This window comes from Peromyscus leucopus, chromosome 1 (assembly GCF_004664715.2).
Source record: "Peromyscus leucopus breed LL Stock chromosome 1, UCI_PerLeu_2.1, whole genome shotgun sequence".
Classification (NCBI taxonomy): Eukaryota; Metazoa; Chordata; class Mammalia; order Rodentia; family Cricetidae; genus Peromyscus; species Peromyscus leucopus.
The window spans coordinates 63,168,405-63,189,508 of NC_051063.1; the positions used below are offsets into that span (position 1 = coordinate 63,168,405).

At 51.0% G+C, this 21,104-nt stretch overlaps 2 protein-coding genes and 1 non-coding gene across 7 annotated transcripts; 2 read left to right on the top strand and 1 right to left on the bottom strand.

Annotated features, from left to right (window-relative positions):
* The first annotated feature begins 561 nt into the window (after positions 1–561).
* Gatd1 (glutamine amidotransferase like class 1 domain containing 1) lies at positions 562–6,677 on the top strand. 4 transcript variants are annotated; one of them, XM_028870226.2, is made up of 8 exons: positions 563–675; positions 2,530–2,606; positions 3,340–3,445; positions 3,558–3,665; positions 4,502–4,596; positions 5,079–5,172; positions 5,381–5,492; positions 5,620–5,787. In XM_028870226.2, the coding sequence occupies exons 1-8, from the start codon at positions 612–614 to the stop codon at positions 5,624–5,626; spliced, it is 663 nt and encodes a 220-aa protein (XP_028726059.1). In that variant the 5' UTR covers positions 563–611; the 3' UTR covers positions 5,627–5,787. The 4 variants fall into 4 exon arrangements, with proteins under 4 accessions (XP_037065042.1, XP_028726060.1, XP_028726059.1 ...); XM_037209147.1 differs by lacking the exon at positions 5,381–5,492 and having other exon boundaries at positions 562–675; positions 5,620–6,677; XM_028870227.2 differs by lacking the exon at positions 5,620–5,787 and having other exon boundaries at positions 562–675; positions 5,381–5,496.
* Positions 1,595–1,785, top strand: LOC114695431. Its single transcript, XR_003734864.1, has one exon. It is a non-coding gene; the product is annotated as a U2 spliceosomal RNA (small nuclear RNA).
* Positions 6,678–10,102: 3,425 nt separating the features above from the next.
* Positions 10,103–20,457, bottom strand: Taldo1 (transaldolase 1). 2 transcript variants are annotated; one of them, XM_028870213.2, is made up of 8 exons: positions 20,295–20,457; positions 16,706–16,829; positions 14,938–15,045; positions 13,250–13,381; positions 11,487–11,662; positions 11,151–11,348; positions 10,866–11,011; positions 10,103–10,305 (listed from the first exon to the last, which is right to left on the bottom strand). In XM_028870213.2, exons 1-8 carry the CDS (start codon positions 20,389–20,391, stop codon positions 10,273–10,275), a joined length of 1,014 nt encoding a protein of 337 aa, XP_028726046.1. In that variant the 5' UTR covers positions 20,392–20,457; the 3' UTR covers positions 10,103–10,272. The 2 variants fall into 2 exon arrangements, with proteins under 2 accessions (XP_028726046.1, XP_037065060.1); XM_037209165.1 differs by lacking the exon at positions 20,295–20,457 and adding an exon at positions 17,203–17,345.
* Positions 20,458–21,104: the final 647 nt, after the last annotated feature.

A 21,104-nucleotide genomic window follows, 5' to 3' on the forward strand; every position in this document is an offset into this window, starting at 1 on the left:
TGGCCTTTCCTAAGGAAACTCAACATCAAGTCCCAAGTTGAGGCGTCCACAGCTCAGGAAAAGTGACACTCCATTCTCTCCAGCCTCATCCAAAACTCCAGGGACCCAGGCGTCTTTAGAAATTCCCAAACACGCAGAGGAAGACTCGCCTACATGCGACCCACCTCTGTGTCCCTCATCCAGTCAGCCTGACCGTTCTTCGCTCCCAGACAAGTATAGCCGGGCTCAACTTACTGACAAAGGCCCAAGGCGCGGTAGCCCTGCGGCCAATTGGGACCCTGAGTAACGTCTGCCCAGCCCGTTGCGCTCAACTGATGTGCGCCTGAGGGTCACCAGCCTTGCCTGGCCCGAACAATCGGGTAACCAGCACTCAGGGACTCGTTGCTCATCCCGCGTCTCCACTCGCTTAAGCGCGTCCCGTCCCCCCCTCCAACCCAGTCCCTGCGCACGCGCAAGCTGCCCCCATCTGAACGCAAGTTCCGCCCCCCAACCCGGCACATCCTGCAGGCGAGCCCCGCCCTCCGCACCTCACGCACGCGCATTCCACTCCCGCGGCAGGCAAGCCCCGCCCCACACCGCCCCTACCGCTCTTATTAGGGGAGTCCGCAGCCATGGCGTCCGAGCGGCTGCCCAGCAGGCCTGCTTGTCTCTTGGTGGCCAGCGGCGCTTCCGAAGGTGAGGCGCACAGGGCAGCTGTATGGTGCAGTGGCCTGCCGTTCTGACTCCAGGTCACCGTTTGTGCCTGCGGAGTTGGGATCCTGGGACCCTGCACCTGTTTCCCTGGGGCAGGCCTGTGTAGTCTGAGCTCGCAGGCAGGGTGGCCTGCGACTGCGGAGATGACCCTGCCCCCAGGTCAGCCGCAGGGGCTCGGTCCTGATCCTGGGCCTATCTTCACGCGCCTCCAGGACGCGATCCTAAAAGGGGTTGCTCGAAAGAGCTGCACAGAAGGGACTCGCACACGGAAAGGGGTCTCCTAGCTATGGGTTCCAACTGCCCCGTGTGTGTCTGGGAAGCTGGGCGGAGGATTACTTCACGGGTCTTTAGGGAACTGACTAGCCCAAGATAGTCACTGCGGGGTGACGGAGCTCAGGGCTGCGACCCGGTGTATCCCTCACAAACCGTATAGAGCATCTCAAGCGAGCATGAGCCTTGAACTGATGAATCCCTGGGGTCCACATAGAAGCCTCCCAGGTGGAGATGGGAGGGGCCCGAGGGAGCCTGTAGGAGAATCTACAGCTGCTCCTAGGTAGGCCTTACTTGAGAGTTTGGCAGTGAAGGATTGAGGAGCTGATGGGGATAATCTGGGCTTGGTCACTGCAAATGTATAAAGTCATAAAAGTAAAGAAGCAGGGCCTAGTGGTGCGTGTCTTTAGTTCCAGCACTCAGGACGCAGAGGCAGATGGATCTCTGGGAGTTTGAGGCCAGTCTGGAACTTATATAGCAAGTTCCAGGCCAGCAGGGCTACATAGTGAGATTCTGACTTAAAAACTAAACCAAAACAAAATCCACAAAGCAAAAGTAGTGTAGGAGTTAGAGGCAGGAGGATAAAGAGGTTAATGACTACAGGAGATGCTATCTCAAAAAGAGAGGGGAAATCGCTTCTCGGCCTTTTGGCTAAGATCAAGTGTAGTATCTGTCCTTATCAGTTTAATATCTGATACGTCCTCTATCCGAGGACAATGTATTACATGGATTTTTGGAACTAGGAGTTGGAGTAGGAGCTTGCTCCGTCCACTCCACGCATTGACCTGGTATTGCAGTACCTCCAGGAACGGTGGAGAGAGGGAGAGGGAGAGGGGAAGATGGAAAGATGAAGCTAACGGGTTGTGCCCTTAGATTAAACCAGCACAGACATCACTGCACTTGAGAAGGTGATGTGGGTCTCTACTCCCTAGCTGAGGGCCGGCTAGGCTGTACCCACAAATCGGCTGGAAGTCTTGTTTTTTTGAGACAGGTTTTTTCGTGTGTGTGTGTGTGTGTGTGTGTGTGTGTGTGTGTGTGTGTGTAGCCTTGGATGTCCTGGAACTCATTCTGTAGACCTGGCTGGCCTCCGACTCAGAGATCTGCCTGCCTCTGCCTCCCAGGTGCTGGCATTAAAGTTGTGCGCACCCGGCTTCTGGAGTCAAATGAAACAGGCAGGCTTTGTTCCTTTTTGAAGGCCTCTTGATGGGCAGAAGAGTGCCGAGAACAGCATGGTGAGGCTCTTAAGAAGATGGGACCCTCTAGGTGTCCTGAGTGTGGGGAGTGCCCCAAACACCATGCTGTCCTGCTGCATTTACGGCTGTGACCTGTTCAGTTTTTCTCTCCCCAGGCTGTGGGGACCCTGGATACTGGTGGGTCTGTGGGGGAGGACCCAAATGGCTGCTGTCCTGCCCCCAGGGTGTAGACCCTGGGGTGGGTGAAATGGACTGCTCCTGAGGCTGGGTCTGGGACCAGGAGAGTCCCCAGGAGCATTGGCAGTCTCCGGGGAACAGGGATGGGCCAGCTGACCCTGTCGGGCCCTTGCCTTTTTGGAACTCTCTCTCCCAGGTGTGTCAGCCCAGTCCTTCTTCCACTGCTTCACACTGGCCAGTGCTGCTTTCAACCTCCAGGTGGCCACCCCTGGGGTGAGTACAGTCACCCTTCTCCAGGGAACCCCTGCGCTCTTCTCCTTTCTTGGGTTGAGGCTAGGAGAGTGTAGCGAGCCCTCTGTGGTTGATAGGGCCAGGAGGAGCTATCTCCAGATAAGGGGATCTACACCCAAACTTGGTGGAATCCTTAAGTCATGGTCCCAGTTCCCTGGACTGTGACCACCTGTGTTAAGGGAGCTTTTTTCATTGTGGCTTGCACTTTTGCAAGTCTATAAGTGAAAGATAAGAAGACTTGGTCCTAGTGTGTGGGTCCTGCCCAGATCCTCCTAATAGGAGAGATTCCCGATTCTTGCACTGTGGCCCTGGGAACACCAGATATAAATGGGCCATGGCAAATGTGCATTGTGTATTTGCATGTTTCGAAGTCACAAGGTGGCTGGGACAGTTGTTGCTACTTTATAATCAGGAGACTGGGGACCACGGGGGAGCAGGGTGTGGTGATCTCCTGTGGTAAGACCTCAGCATTGTGTTGTACTGGGCTCCTGCACCCTGGTGGTTTGGTCCTCTGGGCCTACCTTGTACTTGATTTTTCTCTCTCTATAGCCACTGAAGGCTCCCTGCCTGAGCCAGCCAGTAAAAGTGACTGTCTAGGCAGGTGTTTGTGCCCCAGGGGCTGTTTTGAAATCTGTTAGCCTTTCTGAGTTCTCTGTCATCCAAATGGGGGGGAAGGTGCTGGTGCTGACCCTTCACCTAGGCTCTGCTTCTATAGGGAAAGGCCATGGACTTTGTGGATGTGACCGAGAACAATGCACGTTGGGTACAAGACTTCCGCCTCAAAGCTTATGCCAGCCCCGCTAAGCTTGAGTCCATAGACGGTAGGTGGCAAAAGTGACAAGTGGTAACTTCTAGCTAGTGGGTCCCTGTGGAGGGCCTCTGTGTCTGGCTGTGCCCTTATTTGACCTGTGGTTCCTCCCCCCCCCCCCCCAGGTGCCCGGTACCATGCTCTCCTGATTCCCAGCTGTCCTGGAGCACTGGCTGACCTTGCCAACAGCGGGTCCCTGGCTCGGATACTGCAGCACTTCCGCTCAGAGAGCAGTGGGTGACAAGAAACTGGAGAACAGGCTGGCAGGCAGAGTAGGAGGGTGTGACCAAAATAGCGGGCGGGCGACAGGGAACGAGAGACAGGGTCTGGAAGGTAGATATGGGGTGGCTGTGGAGTTCGGGGTTAGGGTTCAGGACTGGGCGTGCCTGGTGATTTCATCAGCCCCTCAGATGGGCGTGGAGAGCCGCAGTGGTTCTGACCTGCACACAGGTAAGTTTGCTCTGTGTCCGTGTGCACGACAGAGTGATCTCACCAAATATAATGTGTGCACTGTTAGTCTCCGAACTGTGAGCCTCTGAAGGCCCAGAGAGGGCTGGTGACCATGGCCTCTTAGCCCTTTCCATGGTAGGTTAACTAGGATACTATCTGGATTCCTAGTGGGAATCGGCAACATCTGTTGTGGTAAGCACATCTGTAGGCTGGGGCAGGATGCTCATCAGAGACCAGAATGCAGACAGGCTCCATTCAGTGTCCTTTGTTGGTGAGAACTGGTCCTCTGGGCATAGACAAGAAGCAGTTGTTCCAGCTACCTCTGCCATGGGAATACACTGGCCATTAGGTTGCCTTTGGGGAGGAGCCAGGGGAGCCTCGTTGCAGAGCAGGAGACCCCCTGGCAGTACCACCCCCAGCTGCACAGTGGCTCCTCTGCAGTGTGAAGCAGTGGCTGGTACATGGACTGGGAGTCCTGTGTGCTTACACATCTCAAAGCTGAGGCAGCCTGGGCTCTAAACTCTATAGTCTTTTAGCATCCACCTCGGGGGAAGGGACACTTGGCAGGGACCCTACCCAAGACAGCGCCCAGGGCCTCAGAGTACCTTGCTACTTTTAGAGCCCATTTGTGCCATTGGCCATGGTGTTGCTGCCCTGTGCTGTGCTACCAATGAAGACAGGTCCTGGGTGTTCCAAGGCTACAGTCTGACAGGGGTGAGTATTCCATGGACAAGCCAGTGTCCGTTCCTTCCTTTCTCCCTTACTCCTACCCGAACCAGGAAGAGATTCCTACAGGCACTGTGACCTGCCAGTCCCCATACTGTTAGAGCAGTTCTCTCCTTGTCCATGTGATATGAGCTGACTGTAAGATGGCAAGCACAGCCTGAGCCCCTCTGGGGTGAGCCCCTCACATGAACATCATGGAACCCCTGAAAGGACTCCTTCCAGAGGATACCAGCCCATCTCATTTTGGTCACACTTATGCCCTGATGCTGGGGGAGCCAGGCACTCTAAGCCACGGTGGCTTGGTCTCCAAAAGATGACTGTTTTGCCTTTGCGCATCTCCCCCATGTGGTAGCTGAGGCTGCTGCTTTGATTTGACCTGCCTGGTCCCTAGGGTTGGTCTTGGGGACAGTAGGGCGGGCACTGGACAGGGTGGAGCCACTAGCTGGTCTGACACAGGCCCTGACTTGCAGCCTTCTGTGTACGAGCTCATCAGGGCACCCGACTTTGCCCGCCTGCCGCTGGTTGTTGAAGACTTTGTGAAGGATTCTGGTGCTGGCTTCAGTGGTGAGCCTAAGTTGGTGCCCCTACACCTAGATTTGTGGGGCCACCTCCTGTGTCTTGGGTTGGTGTCTTAGGTCCTGCCTACCCCTGTGGTGAATGGTTTGCCCAGACAGGCTTTCCTGCTGGCCCCTGTTGGTCACAGCACCTCAGTGGGTGGAAGTGGGACTGGGCCTAGGCCTTGTGGGCCTAAGGTTTGTGCCCTCTGCCTTAGCCAGTGAGCCTGACGCGGTGCATGTGGTGCTGGACCGTCACCTGGTCACTGGCCAGAACACAAACTCCACTGTTCCTGCTGTCCAGAACCTGCTCTTCCTCTGTGGCAGCCGGTGAGGGCCCTGGGAAAGGGTTTGGGTGGTTTCCGGCTTTGTAACTGGCTCCCTCTACTGGGCAGTTTTGTCCGCGATGCCCTACCTGCTGGTGCTGAGTCTGGACCATGTGTTGTTCATCTTATAGGAAGTAACGTGGATGCTGTCCCTGATCCTGGTGGCCTAGAGACAACAGCTGAACTCACTGTGGCCTCTTCTGTTGGTCCTTACCTGACGGGGCCCTCAAGCCTCTATCGGGACCTTGTGGGATGCTGGAAGCCTCTAGGAGTTAAGACTTGTAGAGTATCAGTTTAATGTAAACTGAACACTCCTTCCTCCATTCCCAGCACATAGTGTGGAGCGTCTTAGCTGGCCAGGCAGTCCCTGAGATCTGCAAATTGAGCATTCCAAGAAGAATCGTCCATTCTTGGGGTTTTAGAATGGGGTGTTGCTCTTCCATGGCCCTCTGGCTATTCCTATCCCTTTCTTTGGTGGGAACCATGGGGAAGGGACCAACAGGCTTGAGCTTCCCCTGAATTCATCTTGCCAAAGGTGGACAGTATATGTTTCCTTAGCCCTAAGCAGGCTGCATCCTTGCTGAAGAAGTCTGCCCTTGTTTAAGCCTTGCTGGCCTGTGGTTTTGAATGTAATAGAGGCCCCAGCTTGGCCTGGCCCTGGACCCTTGGAGTGGACACAGTGATGTCACCCTGCCCCGTATGGCATGGAAAAAACATGAGTGTCACACCTAGAGATCCTTAAACTGCTGTTACCCCATAGTCTGTCCAGTGGCCTCTGGCTTATGGAAGCCTCAGCCCAGGTATTTCATCTACTCCTAGAATGGATGGCCGCAGATGGTCTTGGGCTATATGGACTAGGAATAGCCATGAGTCCTGCCTCCCAGACCCTAGACAGGCTTCTGCTGAGGACCTGATATGGACACGTAGCCGCCTCCCTCCTGGACATGCTTGTTTGCTGTCAATTCTGGGGCACCTGGCCTGGACTGTAGCCTCCAGTGAGCAGCCTTCGAGCCCTGGAATAAAGCCTTCCAACTGGACCTCCCAACTTCCATCTCCACTTACCTTTTGCACATCCCAAGCTCCAGAGGAGCACCAGTGCCAGAGACCTAGAGGAACACCTTTTGGCGGTGAAAAACCTTTAATGAGGGAAGTCCAGAACCAAGTGGAATAAAGAAGCAGGAGAAGCCTACCTGTCTCTGGATTCCTCCCTAGCCATGCACTGCCCCCATCTGCCAAAAACACTATGTAATGATGGATATTCCTGGACAAAAACTTAAAAATCTGAGGCTGTGCCCTAGGCTTGGCTGGTTCAGGCATAGACTGGGTGGTCTGTAAAACAACAAATATATTTCACACACATCTTAAAGCTTGAAGTCCAAGGTTATAGTGTGGCAGGTGTGGCTGTTAAGGGCTACCTGGCTCAGACCTCTTTGCTTCTTACCTGGTGGAAGGGGTATCTGCTCTCTGGAACCTGGTCAGAGGTCACTGATCGTTTCATGGAGCTGAAGTCCCACTCACCACTGTCACCGAGGAGACGAGGTTTTAGCATGAATTAGGGGACAGCTTCAGACACTGGGGAGGTTTTTCAAGACAGGGTTTTTCTGTGTAGCCCTGGCTGTCCTCAACTCAGCCTCTGCTGGGATTAAAGGCAGGCCCCTGCCACCACCGCCCGTGTTCTAGACTGAGGCATCGCATAGCTATAGCAGTGAGGTGGCCCTGACTGTGCCTGGGCTCTGCCCCAAGGGCCTTCCCAGCAGCCAGTCCTGGGTGGAGAAGGGGACAGCAGGCTGGAGAAGACAGAACGAACAAAACTCTGAAAAGTGGCAGCTGAGCTCGGGGTATGTTCACAAACACATTTTAATTACTTTAGAGAAATGAAACCTTGAGGACTGGGATTAAAGGCGTTTGCCACGGCACCCAGCTAGTGGTTTCTTTACAATGGAATGTCACCAGTTCAGTCAAGTATTTGGCCATACATTCTGATACACAGCCATATGTAGTGGTGCGACCTTTAACCCCAGCAGAGGCAGCCTGGTCTGCATAGTAAACTATAAGACACCTGGTTATGTACAGAGACCTTGTCTCCAAAAACACAAGAAAGAGGTCCACAGAGCATGCATAATGAATGCCTGGCCAGTATCCCTGGAGTCCTCAGGCTGGAAAGACTCAAAACCCTGATGTCCTTTTAGGACACACTATTGCTAGCCCAAAGGTTGAGGATTGTGGTGGTATGGGCACAAGGTTCTGCCTACTACATGCTGAAGCCGGTCGGCCTCAAGCAGCGCTGCTCCCACAGGCTCCGGCTGCTGGACAGAAGTGGCAGAATAGCTGTGGGTCTCGACCAGGGGAAGTGAGCACCAGCTGTGCTGGGCTGCAGAAGCCGCTCCCCACTTCACACCCAGGACAGGGCTAGACTGCCCAGGCAGGTACTTAGCTCCGGAGCCACTTATGGTGGGAATTTGGGGAAATGGGCCCGGAAAGTTGCTCTATGATCCTCCCTAATAGGGGTCCATGGGGTCTTTTTCATCAGAGCGTCCACCTGCTTCTGCCTCCTGAGTGCAGGGATTAAAAGCATGGGCCACCACTGCCTGTTTTTTATTATTTATTTTTTTCGGCACAGGGTTTCTCTGTGTAGCTTTGGAGCCTATCCTGGGACTCCCTCTGTAGACCAGGCTGGCCTCGAACTCAAGAGATCCACCTGCCTCTGCCTCCTGAGTGCTGGGATTAAAGGTGTGTGCTACCACTGCCTGGCTCTGGTTTTTATTTAGTTTTATTTAGGGTTTCTATGTAGTCCTGGAACTCACTAAGTAGACCAGGCTATCCTTAGATGTGGGCAATCTGGTTGCTGCCTTCCAGGATTATTGGCATGTGCTTCCATGCCCCTTCAAAGCTGGTGCCACATCCTATGCTGTCCCCATAAGGTGGTGCCGCTGCTCTTTAGACCCTGGCCACACCAGACAGAGCACCTAGATAGGAGAATAAACCACTGGACTTACTCTGGGCAGTGGGCAGGCCTGGCTGTAGTTTTGTATAATATTTAAGGGTTCAGCCTTAAATTTATATAAGTCCAGGGGCCCAGGAGAGACACTACTAACGGCGAAGGAATGAATCCAGCTGCTCGGAGCTCTTTAGTTCATTTGGTTTATTCCTCAGCCACCATCATTCAGTCACTAGTTCACAGATCTCTTTATTTCCTTAGTTCCCTTCTTCTTGTTCCCTCAATTCTTAATTCCCTCTAATCTTCAATTCCTCAATCCTTCAATCTTAAATTCCTAGTTCTCGCAATTCTTCAATCCTTCCATTCCTTTCCTTCAATTCTTCATTCCCCCAATTCTGTTCCCTCCATTCCTAGTTCTCTCCAATCCTAGTTTTCTCCCATCTTCCATCCCTCAATTCTCCATCCTTCAGTCCTTCCTCCCCATCCTTCAGTCCTTCTCTGGTCTCCCTCCTCCGGGACTGGTCTATATCCCATCCCCAACAGTAACACCTCATGTTTTGTACACAGCAGGAGATTGTAGACGTCCCCACCAGAGGCTTCCTGGCAACTTTATTTGCAACACAAGAGGGGAGATAAGAGTGGAGTCAGTCAGTAGTTGGGATAAATCAGAAAAGGAATGTATGTGCTAGAAATATATCCTTACTGTGGTCAGGTGAAGGCATTCCGAATCTATCAACTACAGACTTACAGGTGATAGGTAGGAAAAGTCTGTAGGTCACTAAAAGTTAAAACTGTCACTTTTCCCCTCTGCAGCTCGTTTCCTGACAGGGTGGGGGAAGAGTACTGCTAGCTAGTCAGTCTGCATCTCAGTTTGAAATGCCTGGTAAGAGGAAAGTCCTCAGTGAGAGAGGGGTAAGCCTTGATTTGCACAAGAAACAAAGCTCGTTCCTCAGGTTGGTAGGCATTTGGCCTGTGAGACATGTAGTCTCAGAAAGGACATTTTATCTAAGTTGGGGTCTAACAGATGGCCTGGTAGCTGTCTGTTCCTTGCTTGTCTTTTAAGGCTTTGTTTGGGGTTGACTGTGTCTTAGGAAGTAGCTCAAGGAGGGGATTTGCAAAAGGCAGGTACCCCAAACAAATGCTAAAGACGGGGCCTGGAGCTCAGAGGCCGAGATTCTGTCTACTGACTCTCAGGTGCTTTGAAACGGAGACTCACACTCACACACATACACACTTTAGGAGAATTATGAGCACAAGGAATTCATAGCAAGACACAACTGAATATTAAGCCGCATAAGACCAAAAGACCTTGCTGACTGTCTTTCCCACTCGACTGACCCTTGGCCTCATCAAGGTACAGCTTATAATGTACAGCTGGACTTCATGTTCCTGTGGCTCGCCACAGTGTAACACTATGTTCAGCTGTTGCCCGCCACGGGCAGAGCCCACCATCTGTCTTCCAACTCTACTAGTGCACCCTCTAAGACCAGGCAGGGAACAGGGACACCAGGTACAGGGGGAGTTACTGGATAGTCTCGCCACCAAAAGTCAAAGACCTCTGCCATCTCATGTCCCAGTTGTGGTCCAGATGAAGATGAGGATGAGGGCCACAGTTGTCTGTCCTGGGTGACTGGTACTTAGGTGGGTGGGACAGAGATGGTGAAATGAAACACACATAGGAAAAGCGACTGCTTTAATGAATTAGACAAAATTTCACATAAAGTCAGAAACCTATGATCCATCCCTTCTCCAATCACTAAAAAATGCAAGATTCATCACAAGCCATGTGCAATTAGGACCCAGCTCAAGGGCAGTGCAGGTCTGGGGTCCAGCCTCAGGTGCTGCGCTACTTTCCATTCTCAGCGCTGAACATTCGTTCCTGGAAATGAACAGAGGTAGAGTCATGTCAGCCCCTTACTCTGCCAGGGCTGCAGGGCCTGGGAAGGCTCCAGACAAGACCCACCAAGGTCCCCGAATTGCTTTAGCAACCAGCTGGGATCCATGGTTCCCCAGATAAAACCAAACACACACACCTATCTTTATCTAGCTGTATATTAAAAAAAAGATTTGTTTGTTTCTCCTGTATAGCTCTGGCTGTCCTGGAACTTGCTCTGCAGACCAGGCTGGCCTTGAACTCATATAAATCCTCCTGCCTCTGCCTTCCAAGTGCTGGGATTAAAGGCACGCACCACCACTGCCTGGCCCTAGTTTTGTTTCTTGAGATAGTCTCTGTCCCTTAAGTGCTTGGACTAAAGGCATGTACTAGCATTCCTGGCCCAGGTACTGAATTTGTTTGTGACCTCTTGCCTCACTCTCCAGAATGATGGCACTGTAGGCGTGTGCTACCATGCCAGGCTCTTGGAGTAAGTTTCAACTCTGCACCAACTTTGCCCCCGGGTGAAGGAGAAAAGGCCCAAAGCTGCCCACACAGGAACTCACCGTGAGCATCCGCTCTAACTTTATGGCATCAGCAGCAAACTTTCGGATCCCATCGGAGAGCTTCTCCACAGCCATTTGGTCCTCATTGTGCAGCCAACGGAAGGCCTTCTCATCCAGATGTATCTTCTCCAAGTCACTGGTCTGGGCTGGGGGATACCACAGCTCTCCATGCCTGCCTTACCCTTCGACTCATAACTGTCCCTCAGCCTAGGCTGAGTATCTCCCATCAGGGTCAGGCCTTAGCTCCGCCCACACAGAGGTCCTTATCGGGCCCCTTGGCCTTACCCGCTTTGACGGAAAGCACAGGTGCCAGCTTGGTGCTATCCTTGAGCAGCTCCCCCAGGAGCTTGGGTGAGATGGTGAGGAAATCACAGCCTGCCAGTGCTTTGATCTCACCGGTGTTACGGAAAGAGGCGCCCATGACAATGGTCTTGTAGCCAAACTTCTTGTAGTAGTTGTAGATTTTGGTGACACTCTTTACACCTGGAGGAAACATGGGCATATTCCAGGATGGCCCTAGAGCCGCCCGGGCTGCTGCCTGACCCCGCCCTGACCTGGTCCTCCAGCCCTGCTCATCAACACAGTGGTTCCCCTGCCCCATGATCTTAAAAAGTAGCTCACCAGGGTCCTCCTGGGGTTCATAGGATTTCTTGTCTGTGTTTGCCACATGCCAGTCAAGGATGCGCCCCACAAAGGGGGAGATGAGCGTCACACCCGCTTCAGCGCAGGCCACAGCCTGGGCGAAGGAGAAAAGGAGTGTCATGTTGCAGTGGATGCCATGCTGCTCCTCCAGCTCCCTGTGGACAAGATGAGCACGGGTGTTGCTGAGTGTAGCCTCAGGCTGCTCCCCAAGAGCCTTCAGTTCCTTTTTGTTTGTTTTTGTTTTCCGAGACAGGGTTTCTCCTTGTAGTTTTGGTGCCTGTCCTGGATCTCGCTCTGTAGACCAGGCTGGCCTCCAACTCACAGAGATCCGCCTGGCTCTGCCTCCCAAGTGCTGGGATTAAAGGCGTGCGCCACCACCGACCGCCGAGCCTTCAGTTTCTTAATAGCAGGGGCAGAAACAGGGCTGTACATAGTTAAGAACAAGCTTGAGACTCAGCATGGTGGGTCTGGACAAGGAGTGACCAGGACTTCCTCCATCATATCCACACTGCATAACAGATAAAGGCCCTCCTGCGCTGCAGTCAGGGTGCCACCCCCATCAGTTCTCTGGGTTCTACTCCTAGGCTAGAAACAGCGGGTCATCACCAAGGGTGATGAGGACCTAATTCTTCCTGGAGCTACCCTGCAGCAAGCCCAGTCTCTCTCCTGAGAAGCCCCTTGGCCCAATACTCACTCCTGGGCAGCACTACCACCACATGGGTGAGGCCTGAGAGCCAAGCCTATGCTTAAGCTACTCCAGCCACAGTTCCCTTCCCGGGGGCCAGTTTCAGAGGTGCCTCCACCACGTGGCTACTTGGGTGTCTAAGCACAAGTGTAGTTCATACCAGCTGGCTCAGCCGAAGGGGAGAGAGTCTCCTCTACTGACCACGTGACCCAGTAAGCCTACTTCTCTGCATCTGCCCATGAAAAAGGAAAACCCATGTCCACACTAAAATGTTTACAGGCCTGTCTTCGTACCATTATTCTCAACAGACCCTGATGCCCAACAAGAAACAAATGCAAAGACACAATCCAGCCACCAGTGGAATAAAGTCCAGCCAGGAAACAAGGCATAGACACTAGAACATGCTGAGTCAGACACAATAGTTCACACATGATCTGCCTCTACTTATATGAGATGTCCAGAACAGGCAGATCCAGGTTCTAGGTGAGGAAAAAGCAAACACTGCAGGGAGGAAATGAGCATCTCTGCTGCCCAGGACCTAGAATGGCAGGACTGACTTCTAGAGAGGGCATCAAGGAAGAGTCTGACTGGTTTTCACCATTTGGCATTCTCTTCCACTTAGAGCATACTATTTGTATGACAATTTCTTCAACACTTATGTCAGTTTTGGCTTCACTGTTCCAGTAGGAGACTGAGACCTGGAAGTGTAAGAAAGGCATTCATGCCGGGCAGTGGTGGCGCACATCTTTAATCCCAGCACTTGGGAGGCAGAGCCAGGCAGATCTCCGTGAGTTCTAGTCCATCCTGGGCTACAGAGTGAGTTCCAGGAAAGGCGAAAAGCTACACAGAGAAACCCTGTCTCAAAAAACAAAACAACAACAATAACAACAAAAGGCATTCTTTCTTAACTGGCCACTGCGAAGAGGCTCTGTCTGAGCTGACCCCGGAGCAGAGCATAGGCTTGTCTAAAGGGCTCCCCCCTAGAAACTGGTGTTGGCTGTCCAGGAACAGAATTAGAATCAGAATCAGAAGCTGCCTCCATGTAGGGAATACTTACTTTCCAGCCTGAATTCCCTCCCAGGTTGAGGATAACTTGATGAGAATTCTGTCCTTGCTGATCCCAGCTTCTTTGTAGAGCTCAATGAGGCGTCTGGCTCTGGCCACCATTGCATCCTTATCAAAGGAAAGCCTGTAAAAGCAAGTTATTTCAGGTACTCAGATCACACAGGACAGCCACCAACGGAGCATGTCAGAAGCAGGGTATTCTGTAGCTGAGTGGCTCTCTGGGCGACCCGTCCCAACCCCTACTCTGGACACAGAGCAACTTGAGACCCAATTTCAGAAGCAGGCCTGGCAGCCAAACCTTGTAACCAGCACTCAGGAGAATCAGGAGTTCAAGGTCAGCCTGTGACACCGCCTTGAGGCTGGAAAGACGGCTCAGTGGTTAAGAGTTAAGAGCACTTGCTGCTCTTGCAGAAGACCCAGGTTTGGTACCCAGCACCAATATGACAGGCTCACAGCCTTGTGTAACTTCAGATCCAAAGGATCTGATGCCCTCTTCTGGCCTCCACAGGCACCAGGCACATATGTGGTATACATACATACAGGCAAACACTCATACACATAAAATAAAAATAAATTTTTCAAGGAGACTTTGGCCTTAAAAGTAAATAAAAAGCCAAACCAAACAGAAAAATGGGGTCAGAGTTGTGCTGAGTTGGTAGAGCAATTGCCTATCATGCACAAAGCCCAAATCCCCGACATCACATAAACAAAATATGGTGGGGTACTCTTGTATCCAGCACTGAGGTAAGGGCAGGCCCATATAAGGTCAAGGTCATTCTCAGCTACATAGTAAGTTTGAGGTAAGCTGGGGCTACACGAGACCCTGTCTCTAAGTTACATTAAAAAGAACAACAAAACACCCAAAAGATGGAGAAAGGGCTCAGTGGTTAAGGGCACTGGCTGTTCTTCCAGAGGACCTGGGTTTGATTCCCAGTCCCCATTTGGTGGCTCACAACTGTAGTTTATTTCCAGTTCCAGGGGATCCAACACCCTCTTCAGATTTACATGCAGACAAAACACCCACACACATTCATGCACATTAAAAAATAAAAACAACATTCATACACATTAAAAAATAAAAACAACATTCATACACATAAAATAAAAACTTTCTAAATTTTTTTGTTTTTGTTTTTAAGACAGGGTTTCTTTGTGTAGCCCTGGCTGTCCTGGAACTCACTCTGTAGACCAGGCTGGCCTCGAACTCGGAGATCCCTGGCCTCTGCCTCCTGAGTGCTGGGATTAAAGATGTGTGCTACCATCCTGCTTACAAAATTTTTAAGTTGCCAGGTATATTGGCACAGGCCAATTAAAAATCCCAGTATTTGGGAGGCAAAGGCAGGCAGATCTCTGTGTGTCAAAGGAAGCCAGCCTGGTCTACACAGTGAATTCCAGGACAGCAAGAGCTACAGAGTGTGACCGTGTCTTTAAAAACACAAAAAAACTAACAACAAAATCACCAAATTTCTGGACACCTTAGTGCAAGTATATTTTCATAAAAGACACAAGACTCAAGATGAGCCATTAGTCAGAGTTCTAGGCCATCAGTTCTGTATAGTCTTTCAATATAATGTATGTTACACTACCAAATGAGTGTGGAGACTATCAAGAGCAAACTTCCTCTTCAGCCACTGACGCCACCAGAATACCTGCTGCCTCCCCACCCTATTCCCCACCTACCTTGCATCCACTTCTGTGGATACACGGCCTGGAATCTTCTTCAGTATTTCTGCTCCAAACAGCACAAACAGTTTATCAATAGCATTTTTAATCTGCTCCTCTTGTGGCCTGAAATTCAGAGGTCAAGTTGTATTAGAAACTTGGAAGGCTTTGGGGAACCTGTAAGACCAACTCTGACTCTTTGCCCATTTTCTTTCCCTTCATCCTCCCCACCATGGGCATGAGAGCACACGCTACTTGATTTTGTTTGGTTTGCCACAGCGTCTCTATATAAAGCCCCGACTGTCCTGGAACTCACTATATAGACAGACCAATCTGGCCTCAGACTCATAGAACTACTAATTTCAGCACTTGCTGGGTAGTTCAGGAAGACTCCAAGTTTGAGGCCAGCCAGGGGAAGGAAGGAAAGGAAGGGAGGGAGGGAGGCACTGTTTTATTATAGTGAAACACCCATGAAACATGCCCTCTTGACTACTTTAAGTTTATAGTTCAACAACGTTAAATTAAATCATACTACCATCATCTTCAGAACTTTTTCTTTTCTTTTCTTTTTTTTTTTCAAGACAGGGTTTCTCTATGTAGGCCTGGCTGTTCTAGAACTCACAGTGTAAACCAGGCTGGCCTTAAACTCTGCCTCAGAGATCTGCCTGCCTCTGCCTCCCCAGTGCTGGGATTAAAGGAATGCACCACCACACCCAGCATAAAATTATATTTTTAAGAAACCCCAAGAAAGGAGAGTGAAATGCCAATCACCCTGATCTTACCACAAACTATATATATATATATATATATATATGTGTGTGTGTGTGTGTGTGTGTGTGTGTGTGTGTGTGTGTGTGTGTACATATATATGTATATATATATATATGTATGTATGTATGTATGTATAAAATGATCACATCATAGCCAGGCTGTGGTGGTGGTATACGCCTTTAATCCCAGCACTCGGGAGGCAAAGGCAGGCGGATCTTTGTGAGTTCAAGGCCAGCCTGGTCTACAGAGCAAGATCCAGGAAAGGCGCAAAGCTACACAGAGAAACCCTGTCTTGAAAAAACAAAACAAAAATCACATCATACCTCATAAATATTATAATTACTATATCAAAAAGGACTACACATTTATGATCTGTGTGATAATGTAGAAGAGGTAAAACTATAGGAACAAGAAAAAGATTGGAGGCCAGCACTGTGGCACACAATGTTATCTTAGCACTTGGGCAGGGAATACCTTGTATCATACAAACAGGAAAGAAGCTGAGGACATAGACAAGGAGGTAGGAGGAGGATCAGAGATTGTGGTGATGGTTGTGCCAATGCACAGTTCACTAAAATTCATTAGCCTATTGTTAAAAAGTAGTGACATCTGGGCAAGGTGGTGTGTTCTGTTAATCTCAGCACTCAGGAGGCAGAGGCAGGTGAATCTCTGTGAGGCCAACCTGCTCTACAGAGTGTGTTCAGGACAGCCATGGCTATGTAGAGATCCTGTCTCCAAAAAACAAAGACAGAAAGTAATGACAACCAGAAGGCAAAGCATGGCTGTCAGAGCTATAGAGAGCCTGTCAGAGACAGGAACCTGGAAGGCTGTCAGTGTTTTACATCTCAGCTTCAGGTGTTCACACTGGCAAGCCCCAGAGCCACAGATCCAGTGAGAGTGATTTACTCCATACAAATCACATCTCAATGAACAAAAGACAGTGTTGAATTGGAAGAGGAATATGGCCAACTTGGGGAGTGGGACCTGCGGGGAGCTCTCCATCACCCATACTCACCCACCCAGCTTCTTGCCATAGGCAATGGCCTCCTCCACCAGCTCTTGGTAAGCAGGCATCTGTGCTGCAGCCAGGATCAAGGATGGGTTGGTGGTGGCATCCTGGGGCTTGTACTCATCAATGGCTAGGTAAATACATTTCAAAAGCAGGCAGGATGGTTAATTTTGTTATCAGCTGGACTGGGCCAAGGAGCATCTAGATCTAAACTACTTTTGGGCTTGTCTGTGCTTCCAGGAGGATTAACTAAGGGAGAGACCTGCTAAGAATGTGGACAGTATAACCACAGACTGGAGGTCCAGTGGAATAAGAGGGACAGTCTGCTAGCACAGGCATTGTCTCCCCGTATCCTGTTTGCCCTGAGAGGAGCTGCTCGGCTTTACCTGTGACCTCTCTGACACAAGGGACTGAAACCTTAGAAACTGTGGGTCAAAACAAATCATCCCTCCCTTAAGTTTTCTCTCAGGTATTCTGTCATAGTGACCAGAAGCAGCTTTCACCTGAGATACAGGGGAAGAGTGCCCAAGTGGATCACAGTGACAATGCTCACAGCAGCTCCAGAAGCTGGCTTCCACGTGAAGACAGTAATCCACGCCACACACTTGAGCTGGGAACAGCGGCACAGCCTATGATCCTAGCTCAGATGACCGAGAGTTTAAAGCCAGCCTGGATTACAGAGCAAGACCTCGTCTCAAAAGACCAAAGCTAAGTGTGGTGACACATGCCTGTAATCCCAACACCCTGGAAGCATACACAGGAGGAGCTCTGAGTTCAAGGCCAGCTTGGTCTTAGTGAGTTCCAGACCAGCCAGGGCTACATAGTGAGACTCTGTCTCAAACCAAAACAGACCACCAAACTATAGTGGTGAGTGTGTGTGTGTGTGTGTGTGTGTGTGTGTGTGTGTGTGTGTGTGTTCAATTTGCAACATTTTTTTATAATAAGGTTTAAAACAAAACAAATAAGCCAGAGTTTGAGGCCAGCCCGGTCTACACAGTAAGTTCCAGGCTACCCAGGTCTACACAGTGAGACCCTATCTTGAAACAAAACAAAGCAAGCAACAACCACAACAACAGCAAACAAAACTAGGCACCCCAGAACAATCATCCTCCCACAAAAGCTGATTTTTAATGACTTGGAAGGAAGTATGAGGATGCTAGAACATGCTTCACAAGTGTGTCCTATTGCCTCACAGCCAGTAGGAGGCGCACTAATCCTAAACCACTGCTGAGTATGCCGACACCACACTCCTTTCAGTTCTTCTCTCTTTAGGTTTGTTTGGTTGGTTGGTTTTTGGGGCAAGGGGGTGCATATCATGCCAAGCTGTATTAGCTCTTTTAACATACTAGTTCCCCCCCACACTCAGGAATTCAGAAAAGCCAATGAGGCCCTGTCAGCTCAGCACAGATGCAGAGCCACCAATGTCCAGCTTCATGAGCTTGCTTAACTCTTTTTTTAAAAACTTGTAACTGGGTGATGGTAACACTTGCCTTTAATCCCAGCACTCGGGAGGCACAGCCAGGAGGATCTCTGTGAGTTTGAGGCCAGCCTGGGCTACCACATGAGTTCCAGGAAAGGTGCAAATCTACTTGGAGAAACCCTGTCTCGAAAAACCAAAACCTTGTAATCCTCCTGCCTTGACCTCCCCAATGTTGAGATTACATTACAGGTCTACACCACCATAAGTCTTTTGAGAATAAGAACAGGATAACTCTGTGTCCTCATAGTGCTCATAGAAGTCTGCACATTATGAAACTGCTGCAGAGATAACCACAGCCGGCCTGGTCTACAGGCAGCACAGTGCATGGCTCACTGGTGTCTGCTTCCTGATTTGGACATCACTAGGGAAACTGGGCAAAGGGTGCTTGGGCTACTTTTGCAACATCTCCAGAGCCTGTAATTATTTCAAAATAACAAGTAGGGGAAAATGTGCTCTGGAGTGGTGCTGGCTCAGGTGTGAACCCATTGAAGGGTGCACAGAAAATGTAGCTTTCTTCGTCTAAAACTGCAGATCCGCTGGGTGGTGGTGCTGCATGCCTTTAATCCCAGCACTTGGGAGGCAGAGGCAGGTGGATCTCTGTGAGTTCGAGGCCAGTGAATTCCAGGAAAGGCGCAAAGCTACACAGAGAAACCCTGTCTCGGAAACAAACAAACAAACAAAAACAAAAACTGCAGACCCAAAGGCTGCTGGAGACACAGCTCAGTGGAAGAGCACCTGTGTGATAGATACCCTGGGCTTGATCCCTATCCCACCCCTACAGATGGGCTTTAAGGCCCAAAGACCCTTACGTTTAGTGGAAAATGACGGGGGTAAGTGTTCTAGGCATCAGATTCTATTTCCAGGGGCCTGTGACACCCAAGGAGTTAAGAAACCTTCACCACACAATAGACATCAAATCTAACACAGTGCTTGTAATTATTTAACTTGTATTAAGCTACACTATCAATGAATGTACTTTTGTTATTTTTGCTTGAGACAGGGTCTCACCATGTAGCCCTGGCTGGCCTGGAACTATGTAGACCAGACTGGCCTCCAATATAAGAGATTTGCCTGCCTCTGCTTCCCAAATGCAGGCATGTGCTACTATGCCTGGCTCTTGCACACTTCATAAACGTTAGCAGAAAGATCTGCACTACACTCACAGTGGAAAGACCTCAGGACTCCCAGGTGGATTTCTAGAAGCTCTCTGACAAACACATAGCTTCTGTCAGACAGGTTCACTACTAGACCCACATCGGGTCTGTCCTTCCTTTATATTTAAAGCAGCCCAAATATGCCTCATCACTCTGACTCTCTGAGAGACAAACAACGTACTTACTCATGAGGAATTAAAGCCTGTTACTCAAGTCACCGTGAGAAAGCAGAAAAGAGCAGAAGGTGCTTTTGTACTGGGCTCTCGTGGAGCATTTCCTCAAAGTCTCATGTTCACAGCAGATGTGAAAACAAGTTCAGCCAGCCCACTCTACACGGCTGAGAGTCGGACTAGCAGGTCAAGCCTTTCTACCTATGTCTTCCAAGTTCTCTCCAAGTCCAGGAAAATCTGGGTGCTGGAGCTGGGCGTGGTGGCACTGCCCGATCCAGCACTAAGTAAGAGACTAAGACAGAAGGATTACCAGGAGTTCCAGGGCAGCCTGTGAAACCCTGTCTCAGAAGAAAAGGAGGTTTGGCAATAGAATAACCACGTGATTTAGTGTGTGCATCTGGTCTGACTCCAGCGTACTGGGTACCCAGACAGTAACCAGCTGCCACCTTGGAAGGCCAATGCAACAAGCTGCAAAAGCAGGTGGTGTCCACAGATGCCGGGTCGGCCCTGCAGACTGCACCGGCTCCAAAGCTGAGCCTGTGTTATAGTAGGCTGGACACCAGGGGTCAGCGGGACTCTTCCTTAGATCGCCTCGACCCACCGAAGTTTCGCAAGGGGCTCCCAGGGTCACCAATAGCCCGGAGGCCGGTGTAGGACCTTGAGAGTTCGGCAGACTCGCCAATCCGGGCTCCAGCGCCCTCGAGGCCCCGCCCCAGGCACCCACACCGGTCCTGGTCCCAAAATTGGGGGTGCCGCAGCTCATTCAGGGCGCATGCGCCGCGTCCTCTCACCATTGAAATCACCCGTGTCGGCCACCACGGTGGTGAACTGCTTGAGCTGGTCCAGGGCAGACTCCATCCTCTGGCGCTTTACCGGGGACCCCGACATGGCGAGGAGCGTACAGCTGAGGAGGCAGCAGGAGCGCGGCGATCCACAATGCTCCGCGCGTCCTGACCAATCGGAGTCAAAGCTAAGTGTGGCCCCACCCCTGGAGGCGAGCCCCGCCCTTGTACTTGGAAGCGGACGCTGTAGACCACGCCCACGGTCCTTGGTCTTTTCCTCCCTAGTACTTGGTTATTTTCCACCGGTCCAGGGTGGAACCGAGATGCGGTCGCTCTCTAGAGCTCGGATGTGTAGAATGAACGGACTGCCTGCTTCTACTGAGACTCGCGCTCTAAGCCTAAGACCCCAACAGCCTGCGGATGGATGAGACTCTGCAGTCCTCAACGCCCCTGAGCCGGCTCTGGCTTCCAGCAGTGCCTCCCCTACAGATGCGCCCACCCCAGCGGGTGAACCTCGAGGTGCACCCCTCTCTCCAGCTGTGAGACCTCGTAGCTCTCTACTGCTCCCAGTTTGGTTACTAGGAGGTGCACCTCTCCGTGCGCCCACCCGATCGTGGGAAGGCCGGCTCGGCACAGCCTTTGCCTACAAGCGGACAAGCTGATTCGCAGTCTGAGAATCCAACAGGTGTGCGGCCGCCTGGGCAACCTCTGGCAAAGCCACCAGTTTCCGCTTCCCAGATAAGAGTGTTCCCGGTGTTGCATTAGGCTGCCGGGTGATCCCTCCCTTGCCCTTGATTCTGCATCTCTCTGGAAATCCGT

Bases quoted from the DNA above. Each gene is read 5' to 3' on its own strand.
- Gatd1 (XM_037209147.1), top strand. From the start codon at position 612: ATGGCGTCCGAGCGGCTGCCCAGCAGGCCTGCTTGTCTCTTGGTGGCC. The intron at 2,607-3,339 runs GTGAGTACAGTC...CTGCTTCTATAG, and splicing joins TCCAGGTGGCCACCCCTGGG to GGAAAGGCCATGGACTTTGT. The intron at 3,666-4,501 runs GTGGGTGACAAG...TGCTACTTTTAG, and splicing joins GCACTTCCGCTCAGAGAGCA to AGCCCATTTGTGCCATTGGC.
- Taldo1 (XM_028870213.2), bottom strand. From the start codon at position 20,391: ATGTCGGGGTCCCCGGTAAAGCGCCAGAGGATGGAGTCTGCCCTGGAC. The intron at 16,830-20,294 runs GTGAGAGGACGC...GTATTTACCTAG, and splicing joins CGACACGGGTGATTTCAATG to CCATTGATGAGTACAAGCCC. The intron at 11,349-11,486 runs GTGAGCTACTTT...TGTTTCCTCCAG, and splicing joins TGAACCCCAGGAGGACCCTG to GTGTAAAGAGTGTCACCAAA.